General features: G+C 37.8%; 2 protein-coding genes across 5 annotated transcripts; both read right to left on the bottom strand.

Annotated features, from left to right (window-relative positions):
- Positions 1 to 1,606: 1,606 nt before the first annotated feature.
- LOC100249659 (uncharacterized) lies at positions 1,607 to 7,243 on the bottom strand. Its single transcript, XM_010660147.3, has 9 exons — positions 6,737 to 7,243; positions 5,166 to 5,369; positions 4,861 to 5,064; positions 4,557 to 4,751; positions 4,091 to 4,125; positions 3,916 to 4,008; positions 3,551 to 3,701; positions 2,773 to 3,455; positions 1,607 to 2,619 (listed from the first exon to the last, which is right to left on the bottom strand). The coding sequence occupies exons 1-9, from the start codon at positions 6,798 to 6,800 to the stop codon at positions 1,897 to 1,899; spliced, it is 2,352 nt and encodes a 783-aa protein (XP_010658449.1). The 5' UTR covers positions 6,801 to 7,243; the 3' UTR covers positions 1,607 to 1,896.
- A 699-nt stretch (positions 7,244 to 7,942) lies between these two features.
- LOC100852955 (uncharacterized) lies at positions 7,943 to 16,120 on the bottom strand. 4 transcript variants are annotated; one of them, XM_010660150.2, is made up of 4 exons: positions 16,014 to 16,120; positions 10,111 to 15,829; positions 9,496 to 9,585; positions 7,943 to 8,317 (listed from the first exon to the last, which is right to left on the bottom strand). In XM_010660150.2, the coding sequence occupies exon 2, from the start codon at positions 15,781 to 15,783 to the stop codon at positions 10,150 to 10,152; it is 5,634 nt and encodes a 1,877-aa protein (XP_010658452.1). In that variant the 5' UTR covers positions 15,784 to 15,829; positions 16,014 to 16,120; the 3' UTR covers positions 7,943 to 8,317; positions 9,496 to 9,585; positions 10,111 to 10,149. The 4 variants fall into 4 exon arrangements, with proteins under 4 accessions (XP_010658452.1, XP_003633464.2, XP_010658451.1 ...); XM_003633416.4 differs by having other exon boundaries at positions 10,111 to 12,707; positions 12,789 to 16,119; XM_010660149.3 differs by having other exon boundaries at positions 10,111 to 15,889; positions 16,014 to 16,117.
- Positions 16,121 to 16,541: the final 421 nt, after the last annotated feature.

The raw sequence follows: 16,541 nt of genomic DNA, 5'->3' as shown, positions 1-16,541 counted from the left end.
ATCGCTCACAATTTTCGTACCTCCTCTCAATATATAAAACTTCATCTTCAAATTTAGTTTACGAATACACAAAATAATAATATAAAAATATTGATGACAATTTCATGACAAATGACTAAATGTTCTCTATTTGATTAATAATAACTCATAAAAAATAAAAAAATCTAAATGTTATAAATCATTACATATTTAAATGCGATTTAACATGACATTTCTACCTACAACAATTATATGTAAATGGAAAAAAAAAAAACCAAATGTTACATTTTAACACTTGTAATCACTTGACATCCTTCGTATAATGTCTTCTTCAAGACATATAAAATTTCATCTTCAAATTTAATTTATGAACAAAAAAAAAAAGATCTAAAAATATTAATAACAATTAGATAACAAAATTTTATAATAAACTCATAAAAAATTCTAAAATCATTATTTAACATCACATTTCTTCCTACAAAAATTATATTTGGATAAAAAAAAATTAAATATTACCTTTGACACTTGTAATCACTTGAAATCCTTCATCTTCTTCATATAATGCAAATTTTAAATTTTATCTCTCAAAAAGTTTTAAACTTGATCTTGAAATTTGATTCATCAAAATACATATTACATATTTTGTAATTTGGTAGTTGAAATTATTTAACTTTCATATTAAATTACTATCCCTTTTTTTATATATGAATAATGAGAGTATAAGAGTAGTTGGTAGAATTTTCTTTTTTTAGATAGAGTTAGGTAATTCATTATGTATGAAATACATGTGATTATTTCTCACCAATAAGTTATTTTTACCGGTTTGATAAGTTTTTATAAATTTTTTAATGATATGTACTTTACATATATTATTTTATTAATGAGGTCAAATGTGGGTAGGTACCTAAAATGAAGAGTGGGTACCAAATAACAACCCTAAATTGAGACTTGCTTTTTCTTACAAAAAGAAAAATACTTCCCTCCATATGAATAGGATGTGGGAAATTGGCAAGGCATGGCACCAATCCCAAAAAAAAAATGAAAAAAGAAAGGAAAAAGGGAAAAAGATGCTCAAGCTAAAGTAGATTCTTACTTATTTTCCCTTAAATTAATTTATTTTAAGCTTAACAAACAAATTTATAAGAACAAATACAATGTGATATTTTAGAAAAAATTTGAAGTTGGGATTAAAAGAAATAAAAACTAAGTGATAAATCTAAAGTTAACACTCTAGGAGTAATCAAACTAGAGGTTAATTTAAATTATCAGCATCATGATTCATGAAGCTAGGATTTTTAAGTTGGGATGAAAATGGGTTAATGGAAAGCCCAAAGACCAAGACCAAAGTGGAGCAAGGCAATCAATTCCGAGGTCGGGTTTACGAAGACACAGCAAACAGCCATGTTAGAACTCTCTGTGAAGTGTGAGGGAGGGGAAGAAATTCAAATAAGTAATACAAATACTTAGTGTTTAAGGGTTTCGGATCCGGCTTTTATAAGGAAATGGTCATTTCCGGCCATTTGACGCTAGGAATGATTTCGAGGATGGTGGGTCGCAGTCCCAGAATGGTTGTCACCAGTGAGCTGGGGGGATTGAGTTTGGAGGAAATTTAGGTGAGACGACCACAGGCACAAAAGAATTGAATTCATTACCATTTGAGAAGTAACATAACATTCAACACAATCATATCAAATGCATCACATTACATCGCGTTTGATGCTATGTCTTAAAAAAAAGGCTTCAACGTGAAACTGAATAACAGAACAGACCCTGTTACCTTTGAACTTTCACTCCAATCTCTGACCATCTACACAGGTTTCAGCAACAATATAAAAAGACCTACTCTGGGAAAGGTGGGGGCCCTTTTCCCCATGAAGAAGCCATTCGTGAGAAATGGGCTAATAACAAGCTCCAGAATTATTGACAATAAGGTTGGAACAAGACATTCCCTCTAGGCTCAACCACCACATCCCTGCTGAGATCAATGACACTGACCTGTCTGCTTAAACCATCAACTTGATCTTCAAAATAGTTTTCCTTTTCATTCATGTGTAGTAGAGACTGATTATCTTGAGGACTGTTTTGGCTGACCTCCTCGTGCTCTTTTCTTTGGAGATTCATATTCTCACGAGAATGATGGGGTCTACCTTCCTTGGTAAGAGTCTTGTTGGCTTTTACATGGACTGTTCCCTTGCTCTCCCTTCTCATTCTATCCTTCAAAACTGCTTGAGCCCCTTTATTTTCAGCCTTTGAACTAGAGCCCACTTCTGGAGTTTTTGAGCAATTTTCTCTACTAACTTTGGTAGATGAAACATTCTGATTCTTTACAGTCATCCCAAGATGACTTCTTGTGGTTCTCAACAAGCCAGACCCTTTCTTAGAAGCATCTTCAACATTGTGAAACTGCACAGGATATGCAGGATTCATTCCTGAATCAGGACATGAAACTTCAGTTTGGTGAGAACCTCGCTTCACATTCTGAGTCCCTATTGAAGTTCTTGCTGGCTGAAGCTTACCCCGCCTTGCTCTATTGGCAGCCCCACTGAGATTACTGATTCTAGTCCCGCTTTTAGCCAATGTACTTTGTGCACCAGAACGAAACTGGAAACTCCCATTCAGTCCAGTGGGCATAGATTTTTCCTGACATGAGTGAAAATCAACATTCAAGCTATCAATATGGTAGTTTTATAAATCATACATTAAAGACATTGAGATCAAAAGCTGAAGTCAAAATAAGATTTGATCAACCTAAAATGAAAATGAAAAAGAAAAGGAAAGAGAGCAAAAACTAACCACATCAAAAAACCCAATCTTTGGGGATGGCATTCGAAGACTTGAAGGTTTGGAGTTTCCTGAAACATTTGGAGAAACAGGACCATTAACCATTGAACATTTCTTGATGTATTGATTGGGCAATCTTGTTCTGTGACTTTTGGATCCAACAGAGGATTGATTAGGTGGATGGCTCTCAATATCTGATGCTTGAATGATGTCATTGTCAAAGGAAAACCCTTGGTAAGGAGCACCATCCAGACTTGCTTTTGAACCATTAGATCTTTGGTTGACAGTTGATGATGATGATTCCGATGACCATCCATCAAAGGAGCTTGTAGATGATGTGCAAGAGGAAGGCTTCTGTGCAGACAATGAACTAGAGAACCAACTAGAAGAGTGACCAGAATTTCTAACATCATTTTTAGTTTTTGTTGAGCATCGAAGAGGCGTTTTGAGGGTAGAGACAGAGGTTGCCAGATTAATACTCCTTGAATCAATTTTTCTTCTCAAAGAGTTTGAGGGAGATTTACCAGTTGCATCAGATGAAGCACTATCAGACCTATCATATGGGGAACAAGAAACCGTTGATTTGTTGGTAGCGGTGGCAGAACCTGAAGATGATCTTGGGGAGGGTGTAGAGCTAGGGATGATACTGCAAGAGTTGACCAAACATGGTTGCCGGGTCACTACCAAACGTTTCCCTGTAATGCATTAAGGCAAATTTCAGTTAAAAGCCAATCAAAAGGACTTTTGATTGTCTTTGAAATTGATCTATATTCAAGGGGATTCTTCTCACCAAGTGTAGTCTTAGCATTCCTATTTTCCACTTCGACACGGTTTGCACCCAAAGGAACCCTTTTGGTTGGAGCTGCTGAAATGGAGTTACTCTGGCCTAACATCTTTGGTGGCTTGAGAGGCAAGGGAATTGACTCTCTGCTTCCAGTAGCCTGCTTTATTTAATTAAAAATGCATAAATGAAAAGTACATGAAATAGTACCAAAAAAAAAGTGATAATTTGATTTTACTCTACTAACTCCTCTGTGCTTGTGAATGGACAAATGCATATTTAAAATCTGAGCAGCCTAGATGATACATAGCTGAGAAGTGCATGCACTATAACATAAAAGAAACAATATTTCATTCAGCTCAATTATTACATGCCTGCACTCGTGTATGAATTGAAATCTCCTTTGCAGTTCTCTGTGATCCATGCACATTAATAGTTTGCCTTGTGATAGCTGGCATCGTTTTCATCTGAAATTTCAAATTTAGAGAAGTTCACTCTCAAGGAACATAGGGGCAGTTTCCAAAAATGACCACCATGACAAGAACTTACCCTAGTTTGACAGGCAGCATCCAATTTCTCTGAGGCTGAAACAAGCATCAATCGAGGATAAATTCAGCCATAGCAGATGCACAAAAGGAAAAAATAGAAATAAATATAAGATCAAACATGTCATACTAAACAATATTGACTAATTATCACAATAAGCATTACCTAAAAACATGAATTTTTGCCTTATCAGGCCCCACATGGGATTTGATAAATGAGATATGTATAAAGGTAATGAGCCTAAGCATTTAATCAAATCTTAATGTTTCCTATTCCAATGGACCCTTTTAAACCAGAAAACCTCTTTGGAGAATCCTGACCTACACCCACACTAAAACTTATACAAATAAGAATGCAGGAAAAGTGCCTCTTTCAAGAACTGAAAAACCAGTATACTTAAAGCAAATACTTTGCAGGCCTACTCCTAATCCCATTTGGTGGCTTGAAATCGACAAATTGGATTCCTTACTTGATTTCTGGATGGATGCTCTAATATCTTCAAACAGATCAATTTCAAGGCTTTCTAAAGAGAACCGATCACTATCTATTGTAGAATTCGACTCAGCAGATCTCTGAAGTTCTTCTTTAATCCCAGGTAGTAGACGTGTTTTAGCCTTCTTGAATCCTTTGTTTATCATAAAGAGTTCCTCAGGATCCAGAACTCCTGAACATGTAGAGTAGTTATGATATAAATCTGTAACTTGGAAGATATATACAAGGTAACATTGATAGACACTTAAAAATATGGGTCTCCTGAGCATATGAGACCAAACCTTCACTTGTGAAAAAGGCACTATCCCAAGCTAAACTTTGGCGCAAATTAAACTTTCCATCTCTACTTGGAATTTCTGGTTCCAAAGAATCAGATGGCAAATATTCGTGTTCTCTCTGTCCAAATATGTCAGCTGCATTCTCCAATTCCAGAGAATTCCCAGTGTCAAACAGCTCAAAATCATCATTCTCAGGATCCAGAACTCCTGAACATGTACAAAAGAAGAAATTGTAAAGTTAACATACAATGAAATAGTGTTGATAGAAGGCATTTAAGTATGGGTTTTTTAAGTACACATTGGCAGACCTTTACTAGTGAAAAAGGCGCTATCCCAAGCTAAACTTTTGCGCAAATTGTAATTGCCAGTTCCTCTTGGTCTTTCTGGTTCCAGAGAATCTGAGAGTGAAGGCTCCAGTTTGCTTTGCCCAGGTATATCACCAGCATTTTCTAATTCCTGAGGATTCCTTTTGTCGGAAAGCTCTAAACTGTCATATCGGTTCTCCAAAGTTACTGTCAAATTGATTTCAAGCAGAACTTGGTTATATAGCAATATAAAATAGAAAGAGGGAAGCATAAAGAATTTTCATCTCCAAAATTAACTGTGAATCATTCTAACAATTTAAGCTGAAACCCTCAAACTAAGCTTTTGGCAAGTAGAATAACAATATTGATATAATGACTTCAAGATCCTCGCACAAAATAATATTCAGAGACAACCAAACTAGAAAACAAACTAACCCCCCCACCCCCACCAAGAAAAAAGAAAAGACAACTTGACATCATATCTGCTTGTTTATATTATTATTATTATTATTTATTTTTTTAATGCCTATAAAAATAAATTATTTTTTTAATCCCCCTGACGGTATTCAGAGCAGACTCAAATTACTCCCTGCTGCAAGTAAAGAGGAACCCATCAAAGCATTTTAACTTACAACTAATTTCGCTTCAAATTTGCTCAGCTTTCTATCAGTAATCTTGATCATTCAAGCCTTAAAACTAAACTGATGAGAAAGAAATGATGATTATGGTGGTGGTGGATCACAAATGGGAGCAAATGAATGAAATAGAAGATATGCATATAAATGCTTGTGCCAGTGTTCTTTTCTAAGGAGAGTTGACCTGAAACTAGATAAATAGAATGACCCAAGACAATAAATACTAGCAAACTTGCAGTAAATATTACATCAAATTTTCTACCTTTCTTTCCAGAAATTCTAAAATGAGTTTGCACAACTCAACTAGTATAGCATTAAACTCTAGCCATTGAATTTTCTACTTTTACATGGCCTGCGTATATATCCAGATTAAAACCATATAAGTTGCAACACAATAGCGTACCAACTAATTCATAGATGGTCATTCAGTGCATTCATTTACAAAAATACCAGAAACAAAGAATTAAACACACAATTCGACTACAATAGCACCCACAACATACACCCCGCAAGAATCAATCATCAGCCAATTCATGTGAAAGGAATCCTGAAACCCTAGAACCTTGTTTGGACACCAAGAAAACATAAGAAAAACCAAAATAATAACAATAATAATAAGATAATAATAATAATAATCAAAATCTTGAATGCCAAATCGTTCATCCACTCAATTAAACCTATTACGATCACTTCAAGTTAGTTGAGGGCAAATTTTAATTTTCAGAAAAGCAGAAGAAAAGACGACGCATAATTATGAGAAATTCTCTCCTCTTTCAATTTTCCCTTGGTTTTCTCCGCAACCAAACGAAGGGTAAGGGTTTCTTAAAAAACTAAAAAAAGAAAAAAGAAAAAAGAAAAAGAAAATCAAGATAAAAGAGTTGTCGATTCCATGCAATCAAACCCAAAAATGAATTGCATATGCGAGTATAGAGAGAAAACCTGAAAATCGAATCTTTCCCTCTTCCAGATTCTTCTTCTGATCATCAACACCGTCCATTTCCATAAATTTCAGTCAAACAGACAGATAACATTACACGCATACATGATGGAGAGAAAGTAAAACGGTAGAATTTCAGAATGAAACAGAAGAACAGAAGAAGAATGGAGAGAAGCAGAGGGAAATTTTTGAATTTTGAGAATACATTAATTCCCTAACTAATTAATTAGTATTAATATGGGATCATGAGCGAGAGAGAAGATTTTATTCTCCCGTAATAGAAAAAAGGCAAGGAGAAATGGGGTTTAGCATTGGCGGTGACGTATGTTCATGACCGGCCAATGAAGATATATTTTGAGGTGCACGTCACGAAATAGTAGCCAATAATAAGAGTCGGGTCAGTTGGCTTATGTGCGTTGTTGATGAACTAATCGCTGCTCTTGATGAAAGAAACCGTCCGTAAGCACGTTTGAGCGGGAAAGTTTGGATTTGTACACCCACTTTGCGGGCTTCCTTCCCCTTTTTGCCCTTTTTTCTTTTTTCTTTCTTTCTTTTTTTTTTTTAAATTGCTTTAAGAAGTTGTTAATTCAAAGATTTATCCCCTTCACTAGGGCCTTGTTTGGACCTTTTTTTCAGAAAGTCAAAAGACTAAAACTTGCTTTACTGGCAATTAGAATAGTTTCTTGATTATTATATTAAAATTTTACTAATTTTGAACTTTTAAAATGTGTGATAACAAAAAAAATTTATACCTTAATTTTTTGGAAGAGCAATAAAAAGTAAACATCTTTTTAAGATAAATTGTATTTTATATTGAAATTGTCATTATTTTTATTTTTAAGAATAGAAAGTTTCATCCAAAATTTCTACTCTAACCCATTCGGATATTTTGAAATATTTAAAAATACATAAAATGACTTGTTATTATCAAAATATTTTATTTTAATTAATAAAAAGTAGCAATATAACAAATATTTGATATTTTCTACTCTCTCTTCGTTTTTAAATATTCAATAGAATGAAATTTGACTATGTAGGTGAAATGAAAAATGAGTCCCAAAGTGCAGTTCCTCCCTCCTCCCTCCTCCCTCCTCCCTCTCTACAGGTAGATTTTGAGGTTGCAGATGAAACATGGCCCTGCCCCCAAAACCTAATTAAATCGAGACATACAGAGAATCAGCAAGTTACAAGAGTGGATGAAGGTAGACTTGTATGAATATCGAGCATAAAATATAGCCCAAGCCTCAAATTCAAAATACCACTTCAGAAAGCATGCAGGGTTTCAATGGTCTATTACAGGAATGAATGGCATTTGATTGTGTCAACAACTCGTCCAAGAATTGGGGATGCTGAACTTCACCTCCCAGATTTTGAAACTAAAAGAGCATTATTATGGCCAGTTTCAAAGTTGCGAGACAACCTTTCATATCATATAGATAGTAGGATGAGTACCAACCACAAGGTTGGTTTTTGCCACAACTAAAATTACAACCCTAAATCTGAAACACAAAAGGTAGAATACAAAGGTTACGATGATTTTACAAATCCAACAACTCCCATCTCTTGAGCCCAATATACAACACCTGCCAAGTTCCAAAATGTACTGATTATGTAACAGTAATCACCATAGATAACAACTGGAGTGTTCTGATTTCACCTCAGAGAAAGAAATTGGAATAACATATAAACCAAAATGGTAAATAATTATTTATTATTACTATTAACTATCATACATGACCACCAATGTCCCTGTGAAAGCTAAGCAAAGGGCTCGATGCTTAAAAGACATGACCAGCTAAAACACACACACAGTAGTATTACTTTAACAATGTAAAATTTATTTCTTAGACACATCATTTATAAATAAACAGTTGGCCCTGTGTGCTGAAGATTCAGTGACGTGCATATAACAGCAATAAAAACTGGAACATGTTATGGCTGCGTAAACTTCACATACACCTTTCAAGTTTTTTAACTGTCTTATCATTCTGTCTAATAGTATCTTTGAATTAACTATTAGCCCTGCTCTCCATTTGTTTCACAAATAGAACAAAGAAAAGGAAAAGGGAAAATGTATAAAAATGTTTATGGAATGGAGCCATCTTTAAAATTCTGCCCCCTCCCTGCTCCCATTTCTGTCTAATAACCACAGTGAGCCTTGAAGCACTAATGGTTATGATCTTTTGTATATTCCATAGTTTTCCCCATTTCTGAAGTGAAATCAACCAGTAGAGCTTGGTAATAATCCGATGCCCTCTCTCTCTCTCTCTCTCTCTCTGAAATATCAAGCACTCCAAAAGAGAGAAGAAAGAGAAAACCTATCCATGCCAGGTGAGGAAGTTCGGTGCTACTTTCTTGCATGATTGTAATGCTCATAAAGACATATCACATGAAAAAACTAATAAAGGGCCTTACTTGAATGTAATCCTCATTCATCAACAAATGTTATCATTTCCAATGTTAAATAGCTTATGCTTCAAAAAACCAGCTGAAGGACAAAGTGGAACTTCACTATGATTAAAACATACATATTAATATCCTTAGACGACATGCATGCTATTTAGCACCAACAGTATTAGGAATCATGCTTCCACGGTTGAATTTAGAAACTACATAGTACATTGCCATTAGTATACAAGGAACTAAGCATACAAGTGAGATTTCATGACATGATGTAACATCATGCTTCTTGGTTAAATATGAAACAGAAAGAACAACAAAATAAATAAATACATAACAAGATGAACAAAAATGCTGTTACCTTCTTCAGCAGCTCAGTCAGTTGCATGCTGCTATAGCTTTCATCATCTGGCGTTGTATCTTGCCACTATCTTATACCATTGGCTCTCACCTACAGTTTCAGCCAACAGAGGATAAATATAATAAATCATATAGATCAAAATTAAGCAAAACAATGAAAAGAAAAAAACAAAAAAAGAAACAAAAGGTTATGTCTGATGCACTACAAAAGTACCAAAAAGCCATCATGACAGCACATAGTTCAACCCCCTATCCTATAGTTCACCACATAATGCCTATTAGAATTAGATAAGCATCAACCTGGAAAAGCTAGGTTCTCTTTGCAAGGTGAAATATGTGAAAACAATGGCATAATGCAACAGTAAAACCATGCTGTGATAAAAATTTTGCAACATGTTTTCTGCTGCTCCCATTTCTAATACCTTCCAACTCATGCCATCTCGCATTCTCATTATTATAATTTAAGAAATGGACCATTAATAAATTATCAATCAAAACAACTCTTCCATGTTGGAATCTGCTATAATAATCTAATATGTTTTAACCATAATTCCCAAATCAACAAAATTCTGACATCAATGAAACAATAAACTTTAGTCCAAGTGCAAATATTCACCTGAAACATCTACACCAGATTAATTCCCAGAGTGAGACGTCAACTTTCAACATCCTGGTCTTGTTCTATTGCAATGGGCAAAGGTGTAAATAGCGTTGAGGGAGAATAATTGAGCTGGTAATTAACATGCGTTGGTCCAAAAATGTTGATCATTCCAGCACTACTAAAAGCAACTTCTGCATCAGAACACCTCTTAAAAACCACTCTAGCACGGCTGGTCACCCTATCGACTTCTGTCTCAGATTCCTTCAGAGGCCCAAACCGCCTGAACATTTTATTCAGAATCATTTCTGAAGGAACAGAATCTACTTCAGGAAAGTTCAGTATAAGTTCAGCTGGCAACAATTCTCGCTCTTTCTCATCAACATAGTTGGCTGGTTTCTCCACTGCCAGTTCATGATTGCCATCAGAATATCGCTTCCTAGAATATGACCTACGTCCTAATTGAGGGGATTTTTCAGGGTCAGTGCTGCCAAACTGAGGTTCTTTTCTCTTTCGAGCACTGCGAGGTGGTTGCTCTGGTTGCTCTGGTTGCTCTTCAGAAGTGTTCTGGATAACCCTGTCTGTCCAATAAGTGTCATTCATATCTTCAAATTCAAACTCTTCAGGAGATCCAATAGGTTGGGATGATTTCTTTCTTCTATTACCAGCTACTTTGTCCATGGTCAAACTCTCCCTTCCAGAATACCGGCCTAGAAGTATTGAATTCCTAAATTCGGAGAAGAAACTTACAATGGTATCCAGGAAACTGTAACCTTTCATTGGATCTCGTGCAGCCAAGCGAAGTTGCGACAACATCTCATCTAGAGATGGATATTCCATAGGAATGATCATCCTTTGAGGGTCCTCAGGACTCATTAATGAAACATCAGATCCAGGCCCACCAAGTTTGCCAATGCTTCCATCTACCACCTTCTGAGGTCTTTCACCACTACACTTCAAAATTGAAGGAGAGCCGGTCAGTTGGCTCGCAGCTCTCCGAATGCAGTCACCGACCTTAAAAGACTGCCTTGGACTTGGAGCTGAAGTATTAGAAACTTTTGCAACGAAAATACTTTCAGTCCTATCTTGCACCTCCAAGTCATTACCAAACGAATCAACAACTTTCCTTTTCCTTCCAGAAGATGAAACCGGTTTACTTGTAGCTTTCCCATCTGAATCGTTTTCATCATCTGGGGAGTATGCCATCCCACTCATTAATTCTGACAAGCTTCTTTCTTTTTTTCTAGGATATGCACTATCCTTTAAATTGTGTTTGCGCTTATGAGAAGAGCTGTTTTGGATTTTGAACTTCCCATCATCACCCATCAAAACATCAGTTTCATGCTCCATCATTTCATTGAAGCATGAAATATCTGCATCATTTTCTTGCAGTCCTCCACAATACTGAAACTCAGGCAGCCTATGATAGCCCTTTAAACGGGAAAAAGCTAACAGTTGAGCCTTAGCAATCACAAGTTCCAGTTGATCAGCCCCACCAGAAGGGAACTGAGCTAATGCTTTTATGTACTCTACAAATGTATCAGGTTCCAACAAACTCATAGTTGCAGATTTGTCCACACCATCTCTTCTACTTGATTCAGACCGGATCCCAGTGTTTTCAACAATCTGACATTTGATCTCGTCATAGTCATCTTTTGGTATGCAAGAGCAAGCCAACCCTAACTCCACCCGCCTGGAGACCTCATCTAAAGCACAATCAACAGCATTATGGAACACCTCAGAATTACTTTGCTTCACTATCTGAGAGAAATGTGTCCGAAAAGGTTTTAACAGTGATGCCTCGTTCCAAGCAAATGTCCGATCCCCAAAATAGGCTACCAAAAAGCAATCCTTTTTGTGATATTTCATTGCCTTCTCTGATGCATCTGAAGGATCAAATATCTGTCCAGGCCACCAGGGATGGCTCCTAACTTTACCCCAGACTAAATCAGAGACAGAAAATTCACCTTCACTTTCTGGTGGCAGCTGATAAGTAGCTTGATGTCCTCTTATCAGGTTTCCAGGCTTCAGAGTAGCACGTTTCACCGTTTTCTCCTCTAAGCTTTTCTGCTGTTCATTATCAGTACCCTGTTCTTCAGCTCCTATTTCTTGCCCTCCTTGTAAACAAACCTGTTCAGCGTCAGTAACTTGTCCTTCAGCTTCAGTTTCTTGCCCTACATCTGAAATAACCTGGGCATCATCAAAAGCCGTGGACTCTTCTAAGCATTCTGACATCTCAAAACCTAAGTTGTCCACTGTTCCTTGAAAATCAGCTTCTTCATGGTGAGATTCATCCAGAGAAGGAATGTTTTTCTTGGAAATTTCACCATGTAGATTCCAATTTCCATCCCTTCTGGGACCAGCATCCAAATCTACTACCAAGCTGCCCACAATGCCATCATTGTCACCAAATTCAGAAACCTTAGTATCAGGAACATCAGAATCTATAATATTATCTTCATCTATATTAAAGGATTGGTCTTTTGCTTCCACAGCCTGTTTTGCAATTTCAGGAGAAATTACCAAATCATGGGCATGACTACGCATACTATCATCTCCATCAGGTAAAGAATCATAATTGCTGACAATATGAACCTCTGGTCCTTGATTTCCACCTGGAAAATCACAGATGATATCAGCAGTGCAAGAGGAGAGTGTATCACTCTCATCATGAAAAGAGAAAATGCTAACTGCACCTTGAGATCCAACAGCTACCTCAACAACTGAATTTGAAATAGCTGTAACACAAGACACTTGGTCAGACATTTTTTCTACAGTAGATGGATTCACACTCTGATCTCCATCTAGCTCATGAGCCAAAATTTTATCTGACTGGACAACCATCTCCAATTTCTCATGTTGCACAGAAGTATGCTCTTCCAAACTATCTGAAACCGTTCCAAGACCAGATGGACCTACATGAGTGCCAGCCTCCATTTTTGTGCTCCCAAGTGCTGACTCTGTCTTCAACTCTTGATCTTTTTCTGAAAGTGATAAATCCTTGTTCAAAGCATCACACTCAGGAACTTCAGCTTTGGAATATGAATTTTTTACATCCTCCACTGTTATAGAGTCTCCTTGAACAACTAGGCTTTGTTTGCAACTGAATTCAGGGTCCACCTGCAGAGCATTAACTTCATCTGGACCACACAGATCCCCATCCAAAACATCCACTCCCCTATCTTCTGGTTTGGAATCTAAAACTGCCTCAGCATCCATGGCAGCAACTTCCCCTCCAAGAGCAACCTGAGTTCCTTCAGAGAAGGATACAGCATCTGTCTGGGAAAGCCTCTTTTCTGTGCTTCCACTATCTGTCTCAACCTTTGAGTTCTGATTTTCTGTGAAGGATGAATTACCATCCAGGACATCAGTCTTTGGAACGTCCAAGACAGTCTCATCACCTATAACTGTGTCTTCACCAACAGCAATCTTACAGGTCTGTTCACCATTCGATTCAGGATCTGCACATGGAACAGATTCTGGACAAGCTAAATTTCCGTTCGGGGCATCTATTTCAGGACTTGAGACATCCATGGGGTCTACTCCTGCAATATCACCTTCTGCAGCAATATTCACTTGGTCACCATCAGCCTCTACAAAATTTTCAGCGTTTGCACCAACTAGCTCCTGATCCTTGACCAAACACAAATTCCCCACCAAAGCATCATTCCCAGACAATTCAACTTCATTTGGTGCTGCTTCCTTGATGTCCATTGCTGCAACTTCCTCTCCATTAGCAAGGAGGGTATGTCCATCCAAGGCTTCTGAATCTGCAAGTCTTACACTATTGTCTACCATGCCTTCAGAAGCAGTTTCAGCTTGCAAGTTCTGATTATTTTCTGAAAAAGCTGAAATCCTATCCAAAGAATCAGTATTTGAAACTTCAATTGGAGAACTGGAAATCTCTTTATTGTTCAACTGCGAAATTTCAGTACCAACAACTGGGATTTGGTCTCTGGAGGATACTGGATCTACACATACACCAACATCAATATTGGTGTTCCCACTCCCCCCAACAACCTCCATATCTTGATCTTTTTCAGGAGAACAGCATTTCCCATCTGCATCATCACTTCCCACAACTTCAATTTTTGAGTCCAATATCTTCTCATTGTGCACAGGTGAAGCTTTCCCTCTTTCAGCAACCTGGGTTCGTTCATCGGGACTCACACATGCGTCATTATGGTCTCTGGTGCCACTCTCCACCGTCTTGTCCATCAATTTTTTATCTTTGGATGAATATTGTAAACCCCCATCAAAAGCATCAGCTCCCATAACACTATCTTTGGAATTCATAACTTCCTTGGTGTTCATGTGGCAAATTCCACCACTACAGGCAACATTTTCTGTGCTTCCATGATCTGCCTCAACCTTCAAATTTTGATCATTTTCTGAAGAAGGCACAATTTCACTCAAACCTTTTGTGTTAGGAGCACCAATTTTGGGGTTTAAAAGAACCCTGTTGCCAACCGTAGCAGCTTCACCACCACCAACTTCAGTCGACTGAGACAAGGACATCAAATCTGCAGTTGCACCACTGTGACTTTCAGTGGTCTCAACCACAATCTTGGCCTCCAACTGCTGTTCTTCTACGGCACATTGTAAACTCTCATGAAAAGCATCAGTTTCCATAACTTCAACTTTGGAACACAATATCTCTCCTGAAATTTCCCCTCCAACCACGACTTGGGTTTGTTCATCAGAGAGAACAGAGCTTGCACAAACACCACCATCTTTTTCTGTGCCTCCAGAAACCCCCTCTCCAGTGGAGATTAGACTTGTTTCTGAACATGATAAAACTCTTGCCAAAGCATCAGCACCTCGAACTTCATATTTAGGATTCAAACCCTCCTCAACTTGGCCTCCCACACTCAAGGGTTTTGCAATCACTGAAGAAGATGCAACAGCAGTTTCAATGCCAGGATTCCATACTTTATCCAAAACACCTACTTTTCGCGATACCAAACCATCAATTGCCTCCTCCCCTTCATCAACAGGTGCCATAACTCTCTCCACACCCTTCCCAACCAATCCTCTGTCAGTTTCCTCCTCACTAATCCTCAATGCAACTTCCTTCTCGACAACTTTGGTATCTTCACCAGCTGATTCCTGAACTGCTAAGGAACCTTCGGCCTCAGTTCCAGTTCCTAGATTCTGGGCTTTATCTCCCTCACCACCAGCTACACTAACACTACCATCAACCAATTCCCTGCCTCCCTCCATATCCTCCTCACCCACCACCCCTGCCAGAACTTCCTCTGCAACAGCAACCTGGGCTTCTCCACCAAGTGAACTTGCAACCGCAGAAGACTCACCAACCCCAGTTCCTATTCCCCGATCCCAAACCTCACTATCCAAGTCCCCAACTTCCTGTGAAGCTAAATCATGAGCTGCACCTCCACCATCCAAAAACTTCATATCTTTCTCCAACCCTGGCTCGACAACCAATCCACCCCAACCCGATTCATCATTCGAATTCCCACCAACCCCATCAACAAAAACATCGGAACCCACCACCTCCACCATTATATCCTCACCATTACCCTCATCCCCCCCTCCCTCAGAGAAAGAATCCTCAATTAGGGTTTCATCCCCCAACTCCTCCACCAGGATCTCACCACGCCCTGGTGCACTCACAGTCACTGCAGACTCCAAAACCCTACTCCCACCCACATCTTTACTCTCATCCATAGCAGAAGTATCTGAGCTCACACCCAGTCCATCAAAACAGTGTCCTCTGGAAAGTAAATCCACCCAACATAATAAACCCTAATTCAAGACCCACAGGAAAACCTAACTACACAAATCAATTTAAAAAAAAAAAAAAAAACCAACGATCATGTGAAAAGAGTACAAAATCTAGAGAGAAACCCACTTTTCTGCGTTGTATAGAGGGCAGTAGGCGATTTAGATTTGCGTACCTGGTTTAGATCTCCTGAAAACGAAGATCTTTCGAGGGTTTGGGGTTTAGAGAGAGAAAGAGGAAAGAGAAAGAGTGATGTGAGACGTAGTGTGACACCAGGTTGGTCACCTTTAGAGCTCTCACAAAATAATAAATAAAATAAAATAAATAATAAATAATTACCAAAACTAAAAGTGCTTTATTTCGCTGGAGCTTTTTCACCCCTGTGGAACATTTTTGTAGTTCACCTAAGAAGTCTGAAGGCCCAACGGCTGTGAGCCACGTCTAAGTATTCTCGATCTAGCACCACGTGCCAGTTTGTGGTTGGCCCTTCTGGGACTGTTAGAATATGTCTTGTTTTGATAACAACAAGCATCATTAAAACATTATGGATTGGGGAAAATAGGAAATATAGAGAATTGGGATTTTTATCTATTATTTTGAGCACGTGATACATGTGAGAAAAGAAAAGTAAAAAATAATTCATCATTAATATCAATTATTAGCTATAAATCAAATATTGGAAGAAAAGTGGGAGAGGTGCAGC

The sequence above is a fragment of the Vitis vinifera genome, chromosome 13 (assembly GCF_030704535.1).
Source record: "Vitis vinifera cultivar Pinot Noir 40024 chromosome 13, ASM3070453v1".
Lineage (NCBI taxonomy): Eukaryota > Viridiplantae > Streptophyta > Magnoliopsida > Vitales > Vitaceae > Vitis > Vitis vinifera.
Note: the sequence above shows the minus strand (reverse complement) of the source record. Positions and strands in the feature narration are given on the sequence as shown.